The sequence below is a fragment of the Cannabis sativa genome, chromosome 1, assembly GCF_029168945.1.
Source record: "Cannabis sativa cultivar Pink pepper isolate KNU-18-1 chromosome 1, ASM2916894v1, whole genome shotgun sequence".
In the NCBI taxonomy this organism is placed as follows: Eukaryota; Viridiplantae; Streptophyta; class Magnoliopsida; order Rosales; family Cannabaceae; genus Cannabis; species Cannabis sativa.
In genome coordinates, this window is record NC_083601.1 from 21,311,586 (window position 1) to 21,335,803 (window position 24,218).

The 24,218-nt window shown below is 35.0% G+C and overlaps 3 protein-coding genes across 4 annotated transcripts; 1 reads left to right on the forward strand and 2 right to left on the reverse strand.

Annotated features, from left to right (window-relative positions):
• Positions 1 to 397: 397 nt before the first annotated feature.
• LOC133031871 (uncharacterized) lies at positions 398 to 3,630 on the reverse strand. Its single transcript, XM_061105623.1, has 5 exons — positions 2,326 to 3,630; positions 1,334 to 2,213; positions 994 to 1,222; positions 803 to 868; positions 398 to 650 (listed from the first exon to the last, which is right to left on the reverse strand). Exons 2-3 carry the CDS (start codon positions 1,885 to 1,887, stop codon positions 1,159 to 1,161), a joined length of 618 nt encoding a protein of 205 aa, XP_060961606.1. The 5' UTR covers positions 1,888 to 2,213; positions 2,326 to 3,630; the 3' UTR covers positions 398 to 650; positions 803 to 868; positions 994 to 1,158.
• A 15,369-nt stretch (positions 3,631 to 18,999) lies between these two features.
• On the forward strand, positions 19,000 to 21,099 carry LOC115705405 (sm-like protein LSM1B). 2 transcript variants are annotated; one of them, XM_030632740.2, is made up of 5 exons: positions 19,000 to 19,368; positions 19,951 to 20,019; positions 20,106 to 20,221; positions 20,316 to 20,378; positions 20,515 to 21,099. In XM_030632740.2, exons 1-5 carry the CDS (start codon positions 19,254 to 19,256, stop codon positions 20,590 to 20,592), a joined length of 441 nt encoding a protein of 146 aa, XP_030488600.2. In that variant the 5' UTR covers positions 19,000 to 19,253; the 3' UTR covers positions 20,593 to 21,099. The 2 variants fall into 2 exon arrangements, with proteins under 2 accessions (XP_030488600.2, XP_060961609.1); XM_061105626.1 differs by lacking the exon at positions 19,000 to 19,368 and having other exon boundaries at positions 19,718 to 20,019.
• Positions 21,100 to 21,183: 84 nt separating this feature from the next.
• On the reverse strand, positions 21,184 to 22,503 carry LOC115705403 (uncharacterized). Its single transcript, XM_030632738.2, has 3 exons — positions 22,246 to 22,503; positions 21,840 to 21,961; positions 21,184 to 21,744 (listed from the first exon to the last, which is right to left on the reverse strand). Exons 1-3 carry the CDS (start codon positions 22,370 to 22,372, stop codon positions 21,421 to 21,423), a joined length of 573 nt encoding a protein of 190 aa, XP_030488598.2. The 5' UTR covers positions 22,373 to 22,503; the 3' UTR covers positions 21,184 to 21,420.
• Positions 22,504 to 24,218: the final 1,715 nt, after the last annotated feature.

The following is a 24,218-nucleotide window of genomic DNA, read 5'->3' on the forward strand; positions in this document are numbered from 1 at the left end:
TATTTTCAACTCAGGAGAACGAAAAGTCGAGGATGTGATTACTTTTGTTGGATCGATAAATCACATGTTAAGAGAAGTACAGATGCTACACCTGGATTGCGAAACCAAATCAAGATTTTGGAAGAAGATAAGAAACGCAATGAGAATGTTATTAGAAAATTAATTTTTATCATTTTTATTTGCCTTTTCATCATTTTCCAACTTATATTGCGTTAAAGATATGAGTTGTCGCAAAATGAGTATGTTTTGTATATCTTATGTTCTCAAAACTAATGTTTAACTTAATTGTGTAGAACTTAATAGATACGTGTGGATGATGACGAAAATTACATTTGGTATGAAGTACCCGCGATCTTTCCTATCAATTCCGAAATCCACGAAAGTCACATTCTTCGACCTATTCTCCTCAAACAAAAGGTCCAACGTCGACAACTGCAAACATATACAATTAGTTAGATTCAATGAAGAATGAGTTCACATCAAACAATGAAACTTTGCAACTTTACCATTTCTTTCGTAGCGTCCACACGATACTTCTCATCCATTGCGGTGTGTAGGGAGTCCAGAAATGAGACAACCTTGGACTTCATATTAACTTCGGCATCAAACCAATGTGGTGCACCTTCTAGAGTCAACACCGGCACAAACATCTACAATTGAATAGAGGAACAATAAAGTCAAAAATAAATTGAAATTACAGACCATATAGATATTCGACACTACAATGACCAATATGCATCGCTAACATATCTCAGTTTTCAAAATTACAATTAAGAACGACCATGTGTATATGATGAAGTACCTTGACGCATTTTTAGAAGTTGTCTTCGTAAAACAGTTTTGACCATTCCCGGTCTTTCGCAATCCTCTTCACATTAAACGAACCGAGAGTTTTTTGCTGCAAAAGCATTGTTCATCTTGTCAAGTAACAGAAATTACAACCAAACTGAAGAATTACAAAATTTAAAATAAGTTGTACAGCAAAGCAATTACCGAGATGCGAGTGGGCATGTACCAAACACGAGGTTGGTCAGCTAATCGACTATCACGTTCGTACTTGTTCATTAGTATAGAAAAACAGTCAATGATCTGCAACAAAATGAAATATGATTTACACATGTACAATAAATGATACATATTTAGTAACTACTTTGACACTTACGAATCCCTCAACTTCTTGCAAGGGTCGCAACGATGCCATGCACCTCCTATCCACTTCAAACTTTTGAAATTTTGCAAGCACATATTTGATTCAATTGTAATCAATGTAACTGTTATTAAAAATTTCTACAAGTATATGATAATGAGAGATACGAAAATAACATTTACTTACCCCGGATCTAATGTGTTGCTAAAAACAAACTTGTAAAACCCATATTGGTTACGGGGGATCGCTTCCTTCGTCTTGAAAGGCCCGACAACAGTTCTGCCCGACTCAATAAATTGCTCGTAGGCCTTATCGTTGAAGTCATCCTCAATTAAAGGCACATTCTCCGAATGTGTCTTCTTTGATTTGACGAGGGCTTTGCCTTTATTCCAGAAAGACGCCACTTCGACTATATCAAAGTCCTCATCGTCGAAGGTCTTATGTGCAGCACCTTCATCTTCAACAGATTTTGTAGCAGATAGTGAAGGCGTACTTACAGATTCCACCACATTTTCCTCGGATAGACCAACAACATTAGTCTTCGAACGGACAGGGGACTTCAACGGGGACTCCTCCACGGCCTGGCTGCACTCTGCCTTCTTCCACACTTCCGCAGCAGCATCCTCCTCCAACTCTCGGTCAATACCACCTACACCTTCTCCTTTGTCCATAAATTTCAAAGAAAATGATCTCAACTGAGACTTTAACTCATTGGAGAAGTACTCCTTCAACTCGTTCATAGAGCTGACAAAGTGGTCACTGCTCTTTCTTCCTTCCGAGTCGGAGTAGTAGTTGGGCAGTATTACGGGATTCGAAGTGAGCGTTATCTGTTAAACATAACAAATTAAACAAATTTAATTTTTCAAACCCAAAATAATTAATATCAACTGAAATCACATTACCACATTATAACCAAAATTCGATGTACCTTGTCGTTGTTGGGACCCCCATTGTCTTTCACAAATTTGTAAGCGGACTTACATTGTTTACTATCCCGAAAATCAACGGGGAGCACTGTTCGGTCGACATATCCAAAGTTCCACTCCACGTGAGTCAAGTACACCAACTGTGACAAACAAACAATGTATTAGGAATACATTCGACTAATAAATTACAATATTATATTATAAACTTAATAAACACATTTACATAAATGAAAGATAACAAAATCAATGTACCTGGAGGAATAAGGTGCAGCCAGACACATTCTTCGTGGCCTTATTTCGGAATCTGAAAATTGAGTTCATCAGATACCTGAACTCGGCAGTTGCCCAGTTCTTGTGGCGAATGTCCCTGGTAACCTTAAGGGAGTGCAAGTACCCCGAAGTGATATCGCAGCCCGTTTTTGGTGCAAGGACTGTACCTATGACCACCAAAGAAAATTTAATCAGAAATAGGCTGTCTGCCTCAACGCACTCCAACAAAGATTTCTCCAACCCTGTCAACGACACGGTGTACTCGACAACGTTCAATATCTCCTACAGATATCGAGTGTCACAATCACCCTCGGTGACTACAGGATCCCCTCCGTCGTCCACCCCATAACATCTCCGAACATCGCGGTAGATAAGTGAATTTTCCTCCCATACAAATCCAGTATGCTACTAGTTGGTTCAACATGTTTGATTAACCAACTCACTAGTCGGGTGTCAATGTATGGTGCATCCTCTCTGATGAATGATCCAAATCCAGCATTTTGGATCACATCTTTCTGCTCCAGGTTCAGGTTCTTGCAAATCCTAATTAAACGGTTGAAGGAGCATCGACCGTACACAGATGCTTCTTCACTTTCAGGAGCAACCTCTTCCTCATCCACCTGCACTTTCTTCCCCTTGCCATCAGCTGCCTTTGGTTTCCTCCCCCTTGTTGGCACTGCCTTCTTAGCGGGAGTAGGGTTAGGGTCATAGCTTCTCCACTCAGACTTCTCCTCGTTGGTGAAACCTTTATATTGCACTTTCAATTTGTCGGTATCCTGTAATATGAGGCAAACTTACATCAACTACAGAGTACATGGAAAGAATCTTAAAGTATGTCAAACAATTACGATGAATTACGGACAATTGACATAAAAAAATTGAGTGACATCAAACCTCTTTCTCAGTTAATCCCTTCTCAGCTACTCGAAGGGCTTTGTAGTTCGCATTGCTACATATGGACATAATTTCAATCAAATATATAATAAAATAAATGTTAAACATCATTCACACGAGTAAACAACTATCCATCATTCAAAACTTAGAAGAAATTTCTCCAAGCAACCGCATTATCGTTCGGCTCGGGAGTGACATCCTTCTTTACGGGTTCATTTCCCCATTTCCTTTTGCGTTTCCCAGCCATGTATGATGAACCTAACCAAATTAAAGATAAACAAATTTAAACGTTAAGGACTACATATTTCAGCAAATACACTATATAAAAAAAAAATAATTGACCAAAACACAATGAAAATCGTGCATTGTAATCACCTAAAATCACATAAAATCAACTTAACCATTTGGCATTGAAAAAATTCAGATTTCAAACACACATTTCATGCTTCTTGCATGTTACACATTAAAGTACATTAAAATGATGTGAAACTCTTTTTAACTAAATGATTTCCAATACTTAAAAATTATACGAAACAAAAAGCATTCCCAGAATTCAGACTTCAAACACACCATGCACATCAGATAAAAACATATGATGTTTGACACACAAAAAAGTTTGCTTCCAAGCAATTGATGAACTACTCCAAAGAATCTACACCTTGCACAACCAAAACAATGAACAAAATAAAACTTAACCAACAACTGCCATACACAATAATGAACAGAACCATATTTGTGAAATAGGTCTAAACGGGCTTATAAAAAAAATTCTCAAACAAGAATTAAATGAGGTAAAATCCAAGTTTTTTTACACACAAAATGGACTGAATTGAACAACAATTACTAAATCCATGAAATTGTAATACTTAATTGGCCATGAATTAAACCTTTTTGGCTAACACTTAAATCATCAAGATCAGAGCCAAGAGGGGTCAATGACATGTACTATGAATATAATCACGGGTTTCCCTCTCTTTGTACGACCAAAGCCAAAAAAAAAAAACTCAACAATGCTTAACCAATCTCGGTACCTTGTACCTCTTAATTCATAATGAACAGAGAACAAAACAAGTTCGAAAACATTTAATATCAGAATTAACAAAACAATGCTTAACTACTAACTGTCATAACCAATTTCAATAAATTCTCCGATAATTGATTTACACAAAAAAAATCAAAACTGTCATATTTTTTATCAATACTGTATCTCATTAACTCATGAATCTTATGTCTAAACAATCAAATTTTTCAAAACGAATTTATGACAATAGGAAAATCCAAACTAAAACTTGTAATTACATTACAACAATCACTCACTACCCAACAGATAACAAAAAAAATCACATTCCATTGTTTCTTTACCTAACTCAACACATGACAACCATCACCATTCCATTGTTTTCCTTACTTTCAAAAAAAAAAAAAAAATTGGGTCAATATAGGGCAGCCGAGGGTAAAACATTTGGGTAAAATAAATACACACCAAAATGACCAAACACGTGAATCCAAAATACTTTCACAATAAAATTACCAAATTACCAAACAAAATTGATTTTCGAAAACAATTATATTTCAGCAACACTGTACATACCAATGTTTACATAGCTTTTCTTTCTTTCATTACATTCTTTTGTTAAAATTGTTTCACTGTATTAGGATTGTTAATCCTTCTGTTCATGATTCAAGAATCATGGCAGTGACAATGGTGAAAACAGAGAATGAAATCCAATCTTCAATAACTGAATATATTGAGTATTATTGCATATATTCAGAGTACAATAGAAGAGTACTTTATATAATGACTACACACCATAACCAAAAAAAATTAAATGCAATCTTCACTAACTGAAAAATAACAACCACTTACAGTGATGAACTAACTCTAACACACTCTGAACAAAGACCCCTAAATACACAGGGTATAAATTAATCCAAAACACTTTCACAATAAAAAAACAAACAAAAAGGGTACACACATGTACCTTCGATTTTCAGAAATCTGAGAATCAAACCTTGTTCACGAAGCAGATTTAATGCATGTACAAAGGATTAAAATTACTCAATAAACCAAAAATGGAACACAAAAACAAAATTAAATGCACATACACGGTTGAAGAACAACACTTCTCTTTACAAAAGTTTAAATCTTTCTTTAACAATGTTAGACAATTTTTCACATCCCCAAACTAAAGAACGAACAAACATGCAAAAGAAGAATAAAATTGCTACATTCGGAGAAACTTACTTGTACACCGAGGTCGGAGACGGAGCCGGAGAACCAGAAAACGAAGTACAGTAACTCCGAACGTACTGCAGTTTCCCCCCCAAACTTTAAAATAATTTTAATCACTACAACAAAATGTGAAGAAGAAGAAGGAACTGTGAAGAAGAAGAAGAAGGAAATGTGAAGAAGAAGACGAAGAAGGCAATGTGAAGAAGAAGAAGAACGAAATGTGCCCTAATAACCCATGAACCCACTATTTAGAGTATTTTCAAAATTGGTAACTGTCACCCGTACATCAAACGTCAAACGTCAAATGTCAATCGGTGTCAGTTTTTAAAAAATTAATTAATTAAAATTAAAAAAAAAAAAACAAACCGGTTACCATTTTCCCCCCTAAATACCCCTACTTTAACCCCAGCCATTAGATCATGCCCCAATTCAATCCAACGGCTACAGTACAATCAGGGATTGTATTCCTTATTTTGGCATAACGGGACCAAATCCTATCCCTATATTATATATGCATTTAGTTTGCACACAAAACTATGGAACTATTCCTAATATAAATTTGTATGAAACAATTAAAATCGTAAAAGTAAAAAATACAACAAAAATCCCAATCAATTACTAAAATTCATATTTTAGTAAAATGTATATAAATACACATTTTTAAAAAAATAAAATGTATATTTTACTAGAAGTCTCTTTTCTTTCTTCTTTTCCTTTTGTTTTGAAAGAGCCTCTCTTATCTTAACTTTTTTATTTTTAGAAGTGTCAACTAATGATATGAAATTATGTGACTTTAAAATGTTCCCAAAAGGAAAATAAGAAATAATGTGAGGAGAAGTGCACTTGGAGTTGGAGTGGTGTTTATTTGTGATTGAAATTAAGATGGTAAATCGGTTGGAGTTGGAGTTGGAGTGGTGTTTAATTGTTAACTCATTTATTGGTTTGGTTGAGTTAACCCTCTTTTTTAACGCATATATATTGCATATACATTTATGAAAGCATATGTAAAAAATGAAATAATAAAAAATTTAATTTTTAATGAAAAAAATAAAAGTAAAGAAAAGCTAAAAAGAACAGAGAAAATAAAATTATACATAGTGTGATCTAGTTATTTTTCTTCTCTTTCAAGGTTTTTTTTTTTTTTACAAACTTCCCATGAGCAACCCAACACGTTAATAGAGAGAATGGTCATCTACTACTCTCTCATAGCTATCTTCCTTATCCCTTCTTTCTTTTCTTCCTATTTCTTTTCAGAGTTGGTGGTTGTGTAAGTGTCTTTGGGGTTTGGTTGTGTCGTTGACTTCCCTTGGTATTGTGTGTTTGTGTCTAATTCTGCCCTGGGTCTTAGGTTCTCTGCCCTTTTCTTTGGTTTATTTTTCATTTGTTTCCTTCTTGTTGTCGTGGTTGTGGGGTATCCCTGGTTTGTGGGGTAGGGGTTGGTAAGGGTGTGAGGGAGTTGGTGAGGTTGGTTGTTTGGTGGCTTGTCTTTCATTGTTTGCTTTCAATGGCTTTAGTTAATGCCACCAACATTTCTACTAATGGAAGGTGTTATTCCTTTGAGGAAGCTTCAGTCAAGATCAGTCCGTGTGCCTCTTCTCAGCAAGCTTTATCCACCTTTTGTCTTCTTGGGAAAGTTGTGGCCCCAATGGTAATTAATGAGGCCACTATCATTGACTTTGTGGAAAAGGTTTGGAAGTTTAATGTGACTGTTGTAGCTTTGAATGATGGTGCTAACAACCATAACTGTTTTGAGTTAGGTTTTTTAAGCACTGAAAATCGCTCATGGGCACTTGAACGTGGTCCTTGGTGTATACGTGGATACACTTTTATCTTGAAAGCTTGGGCACCTAAGAAGGAACATTTTGACATGTTTGAAAATGTTAGAATTTGGTTACACATTTTTAATCTCCCGAGAGACTATTTCTCCATTGATAATGGTAAAATCTTGGGGACTAAAGCCGGTTCAGTGATTAAGGTCGATTTAGACAAAGGCAATCCGGCCCTATGGAGCAAGTCTCTCAGAGTTTTGATTAACCTCAATGTTAACCTACCCTTGTTTTCAGGTTGTTATTTTGATCTGGAATCGGGCATCCAAAGGTGGGTTCAATTCAAGTATGAGAGATTGGGGATCTTTTGTTATAACTGTGGCAAGTTAGGTCATCAAAGAAGAGGTTGTCACCTTGCTTCTCCAGTTACGGTTTCAAGCCTGAAGGGGGTTCCTTTCCCTTTGTTTGGGCCATGGCTGTCTATGGATTCTTCTTACCTGGATGTCTTTTCGGGTGCAAAGTCCTTCAATCCAGCTTCGTCGTCGTCGGCACAGGTGGCTTCTGGTTCGGTTCGTGGGGGAAGTCGACCGTTGGCCTTGGTCTCTGGTGCGAAGGGAGCGGTTCGACGGACCCCTGTTTCTCGGTTAGCGAGTCGCACAGTGATGGCGGCGGGTCGGAGCTCGCTGGGCGAGGGGAAGGCTCGATACAAGATGTGGGTTCCCAAAGCTGGCTCTGCCTCGTGCATGCCAGAATTTGCCATTACGGGTAATATGGCTTCTGGTCGTACTCTGCGTGATGGAAAGTCGACTGAAATGTTGCCTTTTATTAATTCAAAATCAGTTGACCTAAGGAAGATGAGTGGGAAAGAGAAAGACTTTCTAAAGGGAGCTATTGGGCCGGCTTTCTCTTCTATTGGGACGGGTTCAAAAGTGGATCATTTTAGAGATGGAGCTTTTTCTGGTGGGCCTATTAATAGGTGCAATGAGTCCATTTTAGCTCTTAATGGAGCCGAGCCCACTATGGAGAACCAAAAATCACCTTTGCCTTTGCTAAAGGCTCAGAGGCCGTGTATTACCTATGGGCCGGGTGGGCTCCCTGATTTTAAAAATAATATTAATTTTGCTAGTTGTGAAACACCAAACAAGACCATTTCCATTGAGAGTTCTACTTGTGGCCAAGAAGTTAATTTTCATAATGATGAAACTCTTGCCTTATCCTATTTTTTTCAAGCTCAAGAAACGCTTCTTCATGACCTCAAGAAGTTTGGAAACCTGGACTTATATGAGATTAAAACCATAGGTGGTGACATTGGGGTCCCTACTCCTTCGGAGGTTAATGAAAGAACCACTCCTTTCAAAAAGAGAAAGTTTGACGGGGCGTCGGCGTCTCTTTGTTCTCGGCCATGGAAGATCCCTCGCCACCATCCAGGGGTTGTCAGGGACTTTCCCTGGGACTCAGACGTCAAGGCTATTGCTACTAATGATGTGGAGGAGGAGCCAACGGAGGATGCCTCCTTATCCAACAGTGACTTCTTGGGATCGGATGAGTGGTGCTCAAAAGGAAAAAATGTGATCTCAGCTAGGCCGATGGTCGGTACTTTTGTGGTTGATGATTCTGGATCATTTGGGTCTGCCCATTCTCATACCCCTGTGGAGGAGGCTCCTACTCCTCCACAGGAGCCATGAGAGGAATCGCTTGGAACTGTAGAGGGTTAGGGCAGACCTCTACAGTTCGGGAGTTGAAGTCCCTGATTCGGTTGCGCTCCCCAGATTTCATCTTTCTGACCGAACTCAAAGTAGATGCTACTTCTTTGGTACGTACACTTCACTCGCTACATTTTTACTTTCATATTGCTGTTCCAGCTATTGGTAGTGCGGGAGGTATTATTTTGGCCTGGAAAATAGGGTTTGAGTTTGAATGTATTGCCTACTCCCAAAATCATATTTCGGGTATTGTCTATTCGGATCCCCCAGCTCATCCATGGCTTCTGTCATGTGTTTATGGTCCCCCTTACTTCCATGCTAAGAAATCCTTTTGGGAGAGCTGTATGAAAATAGGGGACAGATTTGGTGGTCCTTGGCTCATATTGGGTGATACGAACTTTGTCCTGAGTGAATATGAACGAGTTGGATCTAAAGGAAGAGACCAATTCATTCCGGTTATTTCCAGCTTGGTGAATTCCAGGGGTCTGGTCAATATGGCTATCCAGGGAGACTGTCTGACCTGGGATAACCACCGCTCCGGATCCAACCATGTCAAATCGGCCCTGGATAAAGGGCTTGCGAATGGAGCGTGGATTAGTCTTTTCCCAAAGGCGGCTCTCTGCTCTTACCAGACCTCAAATTCAGATCACCGTCCTCTGTGCCTACTCTCTGGGGGTTTGGAGGACAAAATCCGAAGGAGTTTTAAGTTTGAGGAAGCCTGGACTAGGGACGAAAGGAGTCGGCTAGTGGTGGACTCCGCTTGGAAGTCGGTTAGTTACAACTGGGCACCGGCCCGGATCTTCAAGAAAATTGGGGCTACTAGAGTCGCTCTCTTACACTGGAACAGGTCCCAATTTGGAAAAATTGACACTATGATTCGTGATCTGGAAAGGAGACTGGATCATATTCAAAAGCTCCCGGTGGGCTCTAGAGATTGGGAGACTGAAAGAAATCTCAGGAGCTCTCTTAATGAGGCCCGTGTTCGGAAGGACCTAACTGGAAGCAAAGGGCCAGGGTCTCTTGGCTGAAAGAAGGTGATAAGTGTTCTAAGTTCTTCTTTCTTTCTGCCTCTATCAGAGGGAGAAGGAATGCCATTGAGTGCATTCTCAACAAAAACAATATGTGGATCAATAAGAGATTGGATATAGGCAATGAATTCATGGAATTTTTCCAAGGAATTTTCACGGGGTTGGAAACTAACATTGAGATGAATTGCACTGACTTAATCCACGATAGACTTTCTTTGGAAGACCATTCTGAGCTCATTAGACAACCCTCTCGCGAGGAAATTAAGGCCACTCTGTTTTCCATGAGTAATAACAAAGCCCCGGGACCAGATGGAATGTCTGTATTGTTCTTCAAACACTATTGGGGATCTGTTGAGAATGATTTCTATGAAGCGGTCTTGGATTTCTTCCATTCAGGACGTATGCATAAAGGTGTTAATGCTACCAATATTGTCCTTATCCCTAAGGTTCAGAACCCGAAGAGACCAAGCCAGTATCGTCCAATCTCTCTCTGCAATGTGGTTTACAAGGTAATATCCAAGATTATTGCTAACAGAATCAAACCAGTGTTACCTAAACTCATCTGCCCTACTCAAGCAGCTTTTGTTCCTGGGAGGAATATCCAAGATAATAATGTGATTGCCCAGGAAATTATTCACTCATTTAATAGGAAGAGAGGAAGAGAAGGTCTGTTTGCTATTAAGATTGACCTTATGAAAGCCTATGATAAGATGAGTTGGAGATTTATTGATCATGTTATAGACTGTTTTGGGGTGCCATCGGAATTTCGGAATTGGGTTTCTCAGTGTATATCTACCACCACTCTCAACATTTGCATTAATGGAGGCCAATTTGGAAAGATTATCCCCTCGCGTGGTCTTCGCCAAGGGGACCCCCTTTCTCCCTACCTCTTTATTTGGGCGGCGGACATATTATCTAGGCTTCTGGAAGATGCCCAAGCTAAGAAATCTATTAGTGGCATCAGGCTGAGTAGGGGAGGCCCTTTGATATCTCATATTTTCTTCGCTGATGACCTCATTCTGGTTGGTAAAGCCAATCTTGAGGAGGCCAAAGGATACTGGGATTGTCTTGAGAAGTTTTGCTCCTGGTCTGGTCAGAAGGTGAATAAAATGAAGACTTCCATTTTCTTGAGTAAGAATACCCCCAATAACATGAAGCAAGGGATCAAGGCTATGCTGGGTATTGGATCTCCGGAAGGAAATGTCAGGTATTTAGGCCTCCCTCTTTTCAGATCGAGACAAAAGGATGCTGATTTTAACTTCATACTAGATAACCTGACTTCAAAATTACACGGTTGGAAAGCTAAGACTCTTTCAAAAGCGGGAAGAGCGACGCTTATCAAATCCGTAGGCCTTTCTCTACCTATGTATGCAATGCAAACTACTAAGCTTTCCAACCGTCTAGCTACGAAGATTGACAGTTTGGTCCGTGACTTCTGGTGGGGCTCTGAGAAGGGTAATCATGGGCTATACCTGAAAGCTTGGGACAAACTGTGCCTCCCCAAGTCTTTAGGGGGGCTGGGGTTCCGGAAATCAAAAGAAATGAACCAGGCTTTCCTGGCTAAATGGGGGTGGAACCTTCTGACAGGAAACCAATCCTTATGTTGTCGGATTTTGGAAGCCAAATATCTTAAGGGCCGACACTTTTTGGACTGTAAGCCGAAAGCTTCGGACTCGTGGTTTTGGAAGAATGTGACTAAAGCAAGATCTATTATTCGCAAAGGGGCCTGTAAGCGAATAAAGGATGGCAAGGATACTAAGGTTTGGCATGACCCTTGGATAGGCCATTTGAAAGGCTTTTTACCCCGGCCAAGAGGCCCCTTACTGAAGGAGGATTTAAGAGTCGCTGATCTCCTGCTACCGGATGGGGGTTGGGATATCCAAAAGCTTAACAGCTTATTTGATAATGAGATTATTTCGGCTATCTTGAAAGAAGGTAGTCCTTCAGGCATAGGAGAGAACAATTGGTGCTGGACCTTAGAATCTAATGGCTACTTTTCTAGCAAATCAGTCTATAGGGCCCAAGCTGCAGATCGCGCGAGTTCTTGTGAGGTTGCCCCAGCCTTATGGAACAAACTGTGGAATAGTAAAATCCCTGAGCGGCTCAAGGTTCTTTGGTGGTGTATCCTCTCTAAGGCTCTCCCTGTCCGTGAGATCATAGCAAGAAAATTTCCTATTGAGGATGACAGATGCCCGTTGTGTGGAGCAACAATCGAAACCATGGAGCATCTTTTCCTGTCTTGTGACTTTGCCTCCCGTTTATGGAGGTCAACCCCTTGGGGTATCTATTAGAATGTGGGATTGGGTCAAGTTTTTATGGGACCTAAAAAGCAAAGGCGTTAATGCTGACGAGGCTTTCCTGTATGCTTCAATAATAATTGATAAGATTTGGCAAACGCGGAATGATAAGGTACACAACAATAGCTCTGTTGATATTTTTAAATGCATTGACTCTATCCGTTTTTCCTTTGCAGATCACCAAGCTTACTTACTCCCTTGCCCCAAGTTGTGACCGTCCGATGTTTGGTGTCCTCCCCCTCAGGATTGGTTGAAGTTGAACTGTGACATCAGAGTAGGAATGGATAGCATGTGTGCAGCTGTGGTTGCAAGGGATCATGTTGGCAAGGTGATCGAGGTGACTACTTCTAAGTTGGAGTTTGCTGATGCTCTCTGCGGGGAAGCTGCGGCGTGCTGCTTGGCCTTAGAGGCGGCTAGGACTCTTGGTTTCCATTATATTATTGTTGAGAGTGATTCGAGGGTAGTGATCAACGCCCTCAATGGGAAAGATTCCCCTTGGGAGCTTGAGAACTACGTCTCCTTTTGTAATAGAATTGCTCCCTCCTTTATCGGTTGTAGTTATGAACATGTGAGTAGACTTTGTAATTTTGCGGCCCATAATGTGGCCAAGTGGGCTTTTTCCCTTCAGAGGTTTGGTACTTTGCTGCCGACCTCCTTGCCCGACTATATTTTCTGTAATGACCGACAGGTCTAACTGTTTTATGCTTATATATTGCACGCTTTTCTTCAAAAAAAAAAAAAAAAGTGATCTAGTTATTTTTCTTCTCTTTCAAGTTTTTTTTTTTTTTTGACAGAAAGTTTAAATATAATATAATTTCTTTATAAAATAAAAATATGATTTATGTTATAAATATTAATAATTATGTGGATGTCCAAATCTTTTATTTATTACCATTAATTGTAATCAACATTCATCTTTTTCTTAGTTTCCCTTTTCCTTAGTTTCTTAATATCTCACTCTTGTATTTGTATAAATAGGGGTTCACCCCATTGGAATAAACAACTCAGAAATTCTCATTCACTTTCTCTTTCTCTCTTCATCTTCTTCTTCTTTCTTCTCATCTACTTTATATTATTTTATATTATTTTATATTATTTCATAACACGTTATCAGCACGAGTCTCTGCCCAAGCTTCAAGCATGAATCTCTGCCTAAGACCCAATGTAAGTATTTTGTTAAAGTTCTTGAATTATTTCAAAGTCACGATACACTAAATATATATTTATATATATACTCATCTGACTGAAACAATTTCAAGAATCATTTGGTTTCCTTTTTCTTTTTTATCTATATATCTATATATTATATATGTATGTATATGTTTTTATATATTTATTATTAATTTCATATATATATATTATGTTCTTACCATTCATAATATTTACAATATATGTGTGCCTATGATATGATAGAGAAAATCTATATAAATTATACATATATCCAAAAGATTATGTATTATCGATAAAATATTGCATATATCCTAAAGATTATGCATCATCGATAAAATATTGCATATATCCTAAAGATTATGCATCATCGATAAAATATTGCATATATCCTGAAGATTATGCATCATCGATAAAATATTGCATATATCCTGAAGATTATGCATCATCGATAAAAAAAAATTGTATATATCCTGAAGATTATGCATCCTCGATAAAATATTGCATATATCTTGATGATTATGCGTCCTCAATAAAATCTTGCATATATTCTGAAGATTATGCAAACGTAATATTCATTATATAGTTGATGGATATATAATGAAAGAGATGAATACATATTTATATATATGTTCTTGTATTCTTTGAGGACAATGAAAAGTAATCTAATATCGATATAGATTTTGACAAACATTTCCTGAAGTAAATGTTTTATATTTGTCAAAAAAAAATGATTGTATTTATGTAAATACAACTAAAGAATCATTAAAAATGATTATTATTGATGCAATTTTATAGTGGGTTTTGAATACCTAAAAAGAATGTTAAGAAAATTGCATTGAAACATCAAAGTATAAGAATAACAATGAGCATGACTAATGTTATTTAAATACATGAGACATGTATTTATTGTTCATCATTCCCTGCAGAGAATGATACGAATTGAATTCAATTACTTTTAAAGGTTACTCGTATTAGTCATGTTATTATACATTGTTATTACTTGCAATGTTGGAAATTATTGAATCTGACATATATTAAAGATTAAATTTTGCATACATCTTGGAGACTATGTAAAAATTGCATTCATATATTCTTTGAAATATTGTTAAAGAAATTGCTGAGTAATTTCTTTTTATATATGAACAAGTAATAAATTTTTAAGAAATTTATAATAATGTTCTACTTGTTCAACGTCATTCCCCGAAGTGAATGTAATGATTTTAAATAATCAATGACATTGTTTGCTACTCAAATATTTCCAGAAGAAATTGGAAACAACCAAAAGATGAACTACCACACACAATCAAAGTGCATAAAATCTATATATCATGTGTGGAATTGAATAATAGTAGTCGCGTACCTGTAGTACGGACACACTTATAATCAAGATAAAAGTATACTTGATTATTTAATAGAATGTGAATTGTACAAACTTATTGTACATTTAGAATATTTAAATATCATTACCTAAAGAGAATGAATAGGCATGAAATTCTATTTCAAAGAATATAGATTTCACATATATTGGTAATGCCAGAAGCAAATTAATATATACATATTTTATTATTTCTTAAAATCAATAGTTTCAAACTATTGTTGGTACAGAATATGTATATATAGTTACTATTTAATTCAGTTTGCATATTCCCAAAAGTGGATATATAATTTACTAATATTCGTTAGTGATTTAATATAATCAAAGTGATAAAGAATCACAAAATGATTATTTGAAAAGCTTCCTGAAGAAGTCTTACATACAATTGCTACTTGGAGTAGTAAAATATATTTGTACGTACCTGATGTATAACTTTTATCTAGTTATGAAAGTAATAAGAAATAGCTTATTGTATGTACTGGTTGTACATTTAAATATATAATATACCAAGTCATGATAATTAGACTGATGAATAGTCTATTAATAAATTAGACGACTTGTTAAAAAGATACCAGGAAAAATGAATGATATATTATGGTTATATCTATTTAACCATTACAATAACATGATGAAGTTGTCATGTATCTTTAAATTATACACATCATTGAATTGATGATAGTGATTCCTGAAGAAATATAAAGTTTGATAAACATAATAGTGACTCCTGAAGAGTGTATATGTTTTGGAGAATAATATAATTATATTATTCGTGTATATAAAAATGAAACTTGTAATGATTATGTTGTAATGAATTTACATTACCTTTTGAAAGTTTCATTGAAATACAAATTATAGTGAACTTGAAGTTCATGAATTGAATTTTTTGACATGATCAATCATATGCAATAAATTGTCAAAGAATTTGACTAAATTTTGTTGAAGAACCAGAAGATTCTTCTCATTGTTAATTTATAAGGCTCAAAAGAAGAATGTGCATATATTTGCACATAGAAAATATTTAAATTATATTTCTTTAACAGTCTTAAGCCATTATTAGATTTTTATTGCATAGTTTCTTATCGATGTGATAAGATTATATGATCATGCATTTACAAAATGTGTAATTTATGTATTTCTAATTATACACGTATGACTCATTCTTAGAAATGAATTAAGTTCATAAGTATTGAACTTGAAACTGAAGTTATTGAACCTGAAGTTCAATGTCATATAATATATATGAGTTTAAATAGATATTGATTCATTGTGATATATTGAAATCCCTACAGGTGTATTAATATTATTAGATATCACAATTTCTTAAAATTCTCTCGATCAGGGGGAGAGAAGCAGTTGGGATCGATGATAATTTTTGAAAAATGATCCTTGCACAAAGTTATAAGAACGATATAGTTCAAAATGATATATACCAACTGCAAATCAATATTACTCAAAGTTGAGATAGAATGAGTTGAAAACGCCTGAAGCGTAAATGAACAATATAGAAATTATTAGTAAATGTTCATTTGATTTGCCCTGAAGTTGTTAAATCTAGAGGTACTCATGGAGATACCTTAATGTTATAAAGCATTAAAATGATAACCGTGATGAAAACGGTACTCGAAAAGACTCCCAAGAGAAGTTAGACATAACACATTTGATCATAATTGAATCCCTGAAGTGATTCTATATAGGTACCTATAAATGATAAACATATTTGAAAAATATGTAATTTAAAGAGATCTCTATAAGTTATGTCAATATGGGAGGAAATTATCATTTATTAAAAATTTTGTCGACAATAAATATTGAATGTTTGCATATGCAATAAACTAACATGAGATAGCAAGGATCATGGTATTAGATTTGTCGAGAATCATCGACATACATTTTGATTTTTGGCCAAAATATTATGACGCAATCCAGGCAAATTTACTCACATAAAGTGAAGTAAGACCTGTAGGGTGTGCAAATAAATATTTCTAATGAGAAATTTGCATATATGTATTTGTACATAATGAATTGTTGTACAAAGTTTGCATAGACATGAGATTGATTGAAGTAAGGCTTAAATATTGAGAAAATATAATCATGATTTGATTATAGCCTGGAATATATTTTATGAGGATTTATAAGCGTCACATAAATGTTGCAACAAAAGGTTATTTATTTGGAGCTCCTAATATAGTGAGAATGTGAAATAAGCCTTATCTAAAAATTCTAGAAGAATTTAATACATGTCTTAAGTGATATAAATTCAAAGTCGCGCGCACTATATGACAAAGATCTTTGTATGAAATAAAGACATGTAAGTAAATTATTATTTGAAAAATACCTATGGTTGTCTATGCAATATAAATACGTAAATTATACGTTGTGATAGACTCTTTAAGAGTTTTTGATTAATTGAAGAACAAACTTTTATTTCTTTTGTATTTCGAGAAATATTAATGTATAAAGTTTGTTCATTAGTATTGAAGTCCTGAAGTACTTCATATGTATTAAGAATTATAGATATATGATCATTTGATATGGAAATTAAGATCATAAAACAAGATGGAATAAATATATGGTCTTGGAGTACCATCATTGTCACAAATGAAAATTTGTAGTACCATTAATGTGTTATGTTCATATCTACTTAAAATTTTAAATTTTCGTATGAACAAAGTTGTGTACACACATGAATGATACAATTAGTTGGATAAAGACTAATGTTCCACGAACCCCTCATCTATAATTTAGAAGTCCATGCATACTCTGGAAGAGTTATAAAAAAATATATGATCAAAGATTGTATATGGTGATATTTTAAAAGTGATAACAATAATCTTATGAGATCTATTATCACCAAAAGAATTATGGATCATATGTGCATGAGGGGGAGACATATTCATGTTGCACTCTTTTTCCCTTAGCTTAGGTTTTGTCCCAATGGGTTTTCCTGGCAAGGTTTTTAACGAGGCAACTTGCAAATAATTATGAATATGAAATATATATTGTACTCTTTTCCCTAGCTCAGATTTTATCCCACTGGGTTTTTCTGGCAAGGTTTTTAACGAGGCAACTATAAATCATGTTAACATACTTGCATTTTATGAAGCAAGTAGAGAATGTGTGTGAGTGAGAACATTGACATAGCATATTCGGGAAACATATGGATTGCACTCAATAAAGAAGTATCTACCCAAGCAATTCTCTATGGATAATACTGCTTGCATCGTTCAACTAAAAGGAGGTACATTGAAGGAGATAGAGTTAGAACACATTTCACGAAATTCTTCTTTATACGCTTCAAGAAAATGCATATTGGTGTTCAGCATATTCAATCAAGTGTCAATCTTACAAACTTATTCACAAAGTTATTACCAACATCAACATTTGAGAAGACGGCAGACAAGATCGAAATTCGTCGATTAGAAGATCTCCACAAATGCCTAAATAAGGGGGAGGGAGTTAGTTTACACTATACTCTTTTTCCTTTGACCAAGTTTTCAGCAAGATTTTTAATAAGGCAGCTATTATGGACATCCAAGGGGGAGTGTTATAAATATTAATAATTATGTGAATGTCCAAATCTTTTATTTATTACCATTAATTGTAATCAACATTCATCTTTTTCTTAGTTTCCCTTTTCCTTAGTTTCTTAATATCTCACTCTTGTATTTGTATAAATAGGGGTTCACCCCATTGGAATAAACAACTCAGAAATTCTCATTCACTTTCTCTTTCTCTCTTCATCTTCTTCTTCTTTCTTCTCATCTACTTTATATTATTTTATATTATTTTATATTATTTCATAACAATTTAAAAATATTGGTCGATTTAATTCAGCGGTTTAATTTTATTTTTAACCGATCCAATATATAAATTTGACGAGTTATATTTTTATGAAGTTTTTCAACTGTTTAGTTAGAACAGCTTATTCGAGTTAACAGTTTACGAAAATTTATATACTAAATCAAACCAAACAAATCCTAAATATTCTTCACATAAAAATAAACTTGAGAAATAATAAGTACAAAAGCAACCCAAAAATAAACCACACGTTATTCCCCATATTAACCCTGCATTCCCTACTTTCTTTCTCTTTGTCTTTACAAAAAGTCAAAGGGATGGCAAAGTGGGACCCAATGCTTCCATTTAGGTTCTTACAAATGTCATCGTCACACAACACACTCAGAAAGAGTTGAGGATTTTACATCATTATTGTACATTCTACATTTTTATTTGGTACATTTTTTAAATGAAAAATGCAATAAATATATTTTGTTGAGCAAATAACAAGTCTCAATCTTTCTTTCAAAAAAAAAAATAAATAACAAGTCTCAATCTGAGTCTTTGCTTTCATATTTCATTTTTTTTCTTCTTTCTGTGGATTGTAGTAAAATTTGTGTTAGAGAGAAAAGCCGGCAAATGCTTATGCCATTGGAGGTGGTTTTGGATGGTTTTTGGTGGCTTTTTTCAGTACCTAAATAGAAAGATTATAGCTCCATCCATGTCTTTGGCTGCCTCCGACGACATTTTCCTTTCCACTTCACTCGCAAGCTATCTTGATAGTACTCTCTCTCTCTCTCTCTCTCTCTCTCTCTCTCTCTCTCTCTCTCTCTCTCTCTCTCTCTCCAGTTATTTGCCCATGTTATTGATCTGTGTGTTAGATGAGAGGTTTAGAACTACAAACAATGCAAAAGGGTATTTTTTTTCAAAAACAGAAACTAAAAGTAATACGTTTTAATTAATTAATTTTTTTGGTACAATTGCTTTAAGGATGGTTTATTTAGATGTTAGATTTAAAATGAACTAGTTAAACCAATTAAGGGATAGGATGAAGCTATGCCACTTGTTGGTTGATTATTACAAAATCTTTGATTTGGTGTTTCTGAACTGATTTGAGTGTCAAAATTTGAGTCTTTTGTTTTTTACGTTGCCCAGTTGTGGAAATGGATTTAGGAGAATGGGAATGGAGTTAGTGGCAGGGCTTTTTTGGTGTTTGCATTTTGTTTTTGGGGCCTCAAATACAAACACCAAAACAATCAAAATGACAACATTAGAAGAGTACCTAGAGTTGTATGTGAACAGTGAACTAGTAGATCTTAGTGTTTTAGTTTTGCTTTATGACAATACTGTTCTACTTCTTGCAGAGAAACTTCTTGTGTTGTTGAGAGATGGGAGAAAGCTTTTGGGTTTACTGAGATCTTTTGATCAGTTTGGTAATGTATTCATCCCACATTGTCATGCTTTCTTTTGTTATTCTTTACTTATTTGCTGATTTTGCAGTTTTCTTCTTCATGGACAGCTAATGTAATTCTTGAAGGTGCTTGTGAACGAGCTATTGTGGGTGATATTTACTGTGATATCCCATTAGGTCTATATGTAATTCGAGGTGAAAATGTGGTGTTGATTGGAGAGCTGGTATGGGCAATTTATCTTTCTTTCTTACTTTTTTTTAATCAGTTTTAGAAACTTTTAAACCTTGTCAATAGTTAAGTTAGTATCCTATTCACAGGACTTGGATAGGGAGGAGCTTCCTCCACATATGACTCAGGTCTCAGAAGAAGAGATAAAAAGGGTAAGATTCACTGTACATTTAAGCTTGAATGTCCCATTGATATTCATGGAATGTGCTCTTTTAGAATATGAGCAGTCTTTCTTGCTACTTTTGTTTTCAAACTCTTAAGTGCAATATTTTGTTTCTCCTCAATCAGGCTCAGAAAGTAGAAAAGGATGCTAGTGATCTTAAGGGTACCATGAGAAAGAGAATGGAGTTTCTTGATTTTGATTAATTCTATTATGGGTAACTATTGTATTTTTCATACATGGGTGAAATGGTCAGTGAGAGTCTGAGACTAAGCAGATCAATTTCACTTCAAGAGGAGGGGTTTCAGAACAAAGCTGCAACAGCATTGGGGACTCGATTTACAGATGATGGGGAAAAGTATGCAAATTTTGTACCTCTTGGAGGCAATTTGTGGTGTCTATTTCCTCTATTGCATGTTATTTTTTACTTGATACATGCCATTCATGTAATTGGGTCTAAATGCTCTGTTTTATTTCTTTTTCTTTCTGTTTGTATTGTTTGAATTGTCCAGCTTACCTTGATGGGGTTGTGGGATGGTTTTATTTCTGGCACTCAACCCAGAGTTGTTATGGGAACTTAAATTTTACTACTATGTAGCCAGATCTTTTACGCCAGACTCAGATACCAACCCATTTATGTTTTGTGATCTGGGTTTTATTTCCACGGAGATGACAAGCTTCTGAAATGGATGGTTCCCTCTTTGGGTTTAGAATTGTTTTCGTTTGCAAGTTATGAACTGCCCTCGTCTCCTAATTAAAGTACAGTAAACAAATATATTAACTTCAAGTAATGATTGTCACCAAGGAATGCAACGCATCAAACTCTAATACAACTTTCTTAACATTTCAATCAATAATTCACTTGTCACAACAATTGAGCAATATGTATATTGTATATTTTATATTGGTACAATAGTTCAGATAGGTTTTATTCCTCTTGGGACATACCACCAAGGAAGCATAGCGTAGCATCACCCAATGCAACCCAACAAAGAGAGGTGCTGGTGCATTCTTCAATGAAGAAAAACTTCAGCTCATTCAGGAAAGGTAAGCAAAGAAATGAGAGGCTCACTCTTGGGAAAGCGCGCCACAAGCTCGGAACGTTTGGCTAGCTCAAAATCATCAAACTGGAAGGCAGGTGCGCAGGTGCAGCCCACGAGAGAGTAGTGGCTCTCCCCATCTCTTGTAGCAGCTTTGAGCAGAGTTCCATCTGTACCAATGCTAAAGTCTTTAGTTGGAAATGCACCAAACCACACATTAGGAGGCACTGTACACTGAGGTTGCTGATTATCTCCAATCAAATCTGGTCCAAGGCAAGTTAATTTGACCTCTCCATCTTCCTCATTCATTTCCACTATCTGAAACCAAATCATCATGGGTGTTAAAGAAGTTCATAGTCTCTAAATGCTTAGATGCATAAGTTATGGAGAAGCAAGTATGCCACTTTACTAACCGTAATAGGCTCTCCCAAGTAGAAATGCCAAGTTTCTGCACATGGGATTCGATGAAGTTTTGACACATTCCCAGATGGTAATAAGAAGTAAATGCATGAGTTCACAGCCCGTTCTACCTTATCTATTAATAGACATTAAGATACTATCCATAACACATTCATAGTTCATACTACTAAGAAAACTGAAGACCAACAAATAAGACAAATGGATTATGTGATTGTCAATAACATTAATAAACTATCGAATAAAAAACTATACGTAACAAAAACACAACTTAAAGCAGAATCATAAGAATCAATTTTATAAAAATAAATGAAAACCAACATAAGAAATTGTGGAAATAAATTCAAAACGATTTAGTTAGATGGTAAAGATGAATACAAGAAAGAGAGAAGAGTGACTAACATTGGGGTGGGAGTTGAGACTTTGAGAGCATAACAGAATTGTCTCTGAAAGTTTCGAAGTAGAATCCACCTTCTTCTGGGTGTGGAGCCAGATTCAATTTGGCCATAATTTGTGAAGCAGTAGCCATCGATATTCTCTCTAATTTCTAGGAATGAAAATATTCTGTCACTAATATTATGCCTACCTAACACACCCTCTCTTCTTTCTGTCTTTTTTTTTTTTTCTTTTTGAAAATTGACTTCATCAAGTTAACGTCCAAGCCTGCAAGGAAGAAATCCACGTGTTAACGCTATATATCCTAATCCACGTGGCTTCACTACAGTACCCTTGTATAATTGAAAAAGAAACTTTTTTTTAGTGCTAGTATTGACCTGTCAAGATATGCTAGTGGAAGCATCTCTAATTCATGTGTCAAGATATAGACTATGAAGGATTATAAAATATTATGTATTACATAAAAATTACAAAATAATTAGAGAAGAACAAGAACAAAAACACTTAATAACACACAATGAAATCTTTTTCCTAATAATCATATAAACCTTAGGGAAATTTTAGATATGCTCTTAAAATTTGTGAAGCTTCATACATTTAATCTAGTGTCTAAAAATAAATATATCCTCGGATTTTTATGTTTCAACATTATATTGTAACTAGTATGTTTTCAACTTGTCTGCTAAGTGAATAATATAACTTTAATTTATTAATAAGATTTTCACACTTATATAAACATGAATAAAGTGTTTAACTGTTATCAATGTTAAATTGCATTTAATGATCACCAATACAAAGGATTTATTTATTCATACATTTGTAATTTTATATTTGTCTTTTATAATTTAACGAATTTACACTAAATTATTTATGATTTAAAATTATATTATAAAAATCACACATTCCATTTAAGACTAATTTTAACAGCATAACAATAAATAGTCTTAAAAGCTATTCAAATCTAGTCTTATCTATGCTAACATTTTGGTACATTCAAAATCTTATTAGATAATTTCCTAATGAAAAATTTCGACAATAATTCAGTCATCAAGATTCATTATTTTTTAATTACAAAACTCAAAAAATATACCAAAAATCTTAATTAAAATCTATTATATATACAGTATACTCGAAACTACGATAGAGATGATGATTAATACTTTATATACGGACTTTCAAATTCTAAGAAAGAGAATCTTTCGAAGACAACGTTGTATTAAACTTTAACAACAAAACTTTTCAAATTGTATTTCTGAAAATTTATTACTTTACGATCAAAAGTGTTATTATATATTTTATTACATATAAAAGAAACTTAATTATTTAAAATATATTTTATATTTCTCACCTATCCATTATAATCGTTTTTTGATAACCTTAATGTCATAATCATGCAAAAATTCTTTTGAAAAAAATAGAAAGCTCATGCAAACTTTTTTTTTTCTTTTTAAGAAATTCACTATATATGATGGTAGTTGATAAAACTATATATTCCAAAATCTCAATCAAAAGCACATCAAATTAAAAGTACATTAGGAACACATCTAAAAGCAATTAAACATATGGAACTCCCACACTAGGCTTCCTTTTATTGTACGTCGTTATCGTTTGTATGGGTTCGATTCAAATAGAGTTTTCAATACCACTCTCAATTGCTTTTATTATTTCCTTGAAGTTTTCTTCGAAACTAAAATCAAATGTAAATGCCCGCTAGATTTTTAATGCTCGCTTGCAACTGGTTTGGAAGAAAACTGGTAACCGATATATATATATTTATTTTATATGTACGTTTTATGTACGTTTTTCACATGCCACATTTTTAATTCTTTGTGTATTAATGTGTTATTATGATTTACAGTTGCTTGCTATAGCTGCAGCTAAAAATATCGTTGGATGGTGTATTATCTCACTGTTTGATCGTAAAGTAATAAATTTTTAGAAATACATTTATAACATACATAGATAACACCTTAGGTATT

Bases quoted from the DNA above. Each gene is read 5' to 3' on its own strand.
- LOC133031871 (XM_061105623.1), bottom strand. From the start codon at position 1,887: ATGAACGAGTTGAAGGAGTACTTCTCCAATGAGTTAAAGTCTCAGTTG. The intron at 1,223-1,333 runs GTAAGTAAATGT...AAATTTCAAAAG, and splicing joins AGCAACACATTAGATCCGGG to TTTGAAGTGGATAGGAGGTG.
- LOC115705403 (XM_030632738.2), bottom strand. From the start codon at position 22,372: ATGGCTACTGCTTCACAAATTATGGCCAAATTGAATCTGGCTCCACAC. The intron at 21,962-22,245 runs GTTAGTCACTCT...GTCTATTAATAG, and splicing joins GTCTCAACTCCCACCCCAAT to ATAAGGTAGAACGGGCTGTG. The intron at 21,745-21,839 runs GTTAGTAAAGTG...ATTTGGTTTCAG, and splicing joins ACTTGGGAGAGCCTATTACG to ATAGTGGAAATGAATGAGGA.
- LOC115705405 (XM_061105626.1), top strand. From the start codon at position 19,764: ATGGGAATGGAGTTAGTGGCAGGGCTTTTTTGGTGTTTGCATTTTGTT. The intron at 20,020-20,105 runs GTAATGTATTCA...CTTCATGGACAG, and splicing joins GAGATCTTTTGATCAGTTTG to CTAATGTAATTCTTGAAGGT. The intron at 20,379-20,514 runs GTAAGATTCACT...CTCCTCAATCAG, and splicing joins CAGAAGAAGAGATAAAAAGG to GCTCAGAAAGTAGAAAAGGA.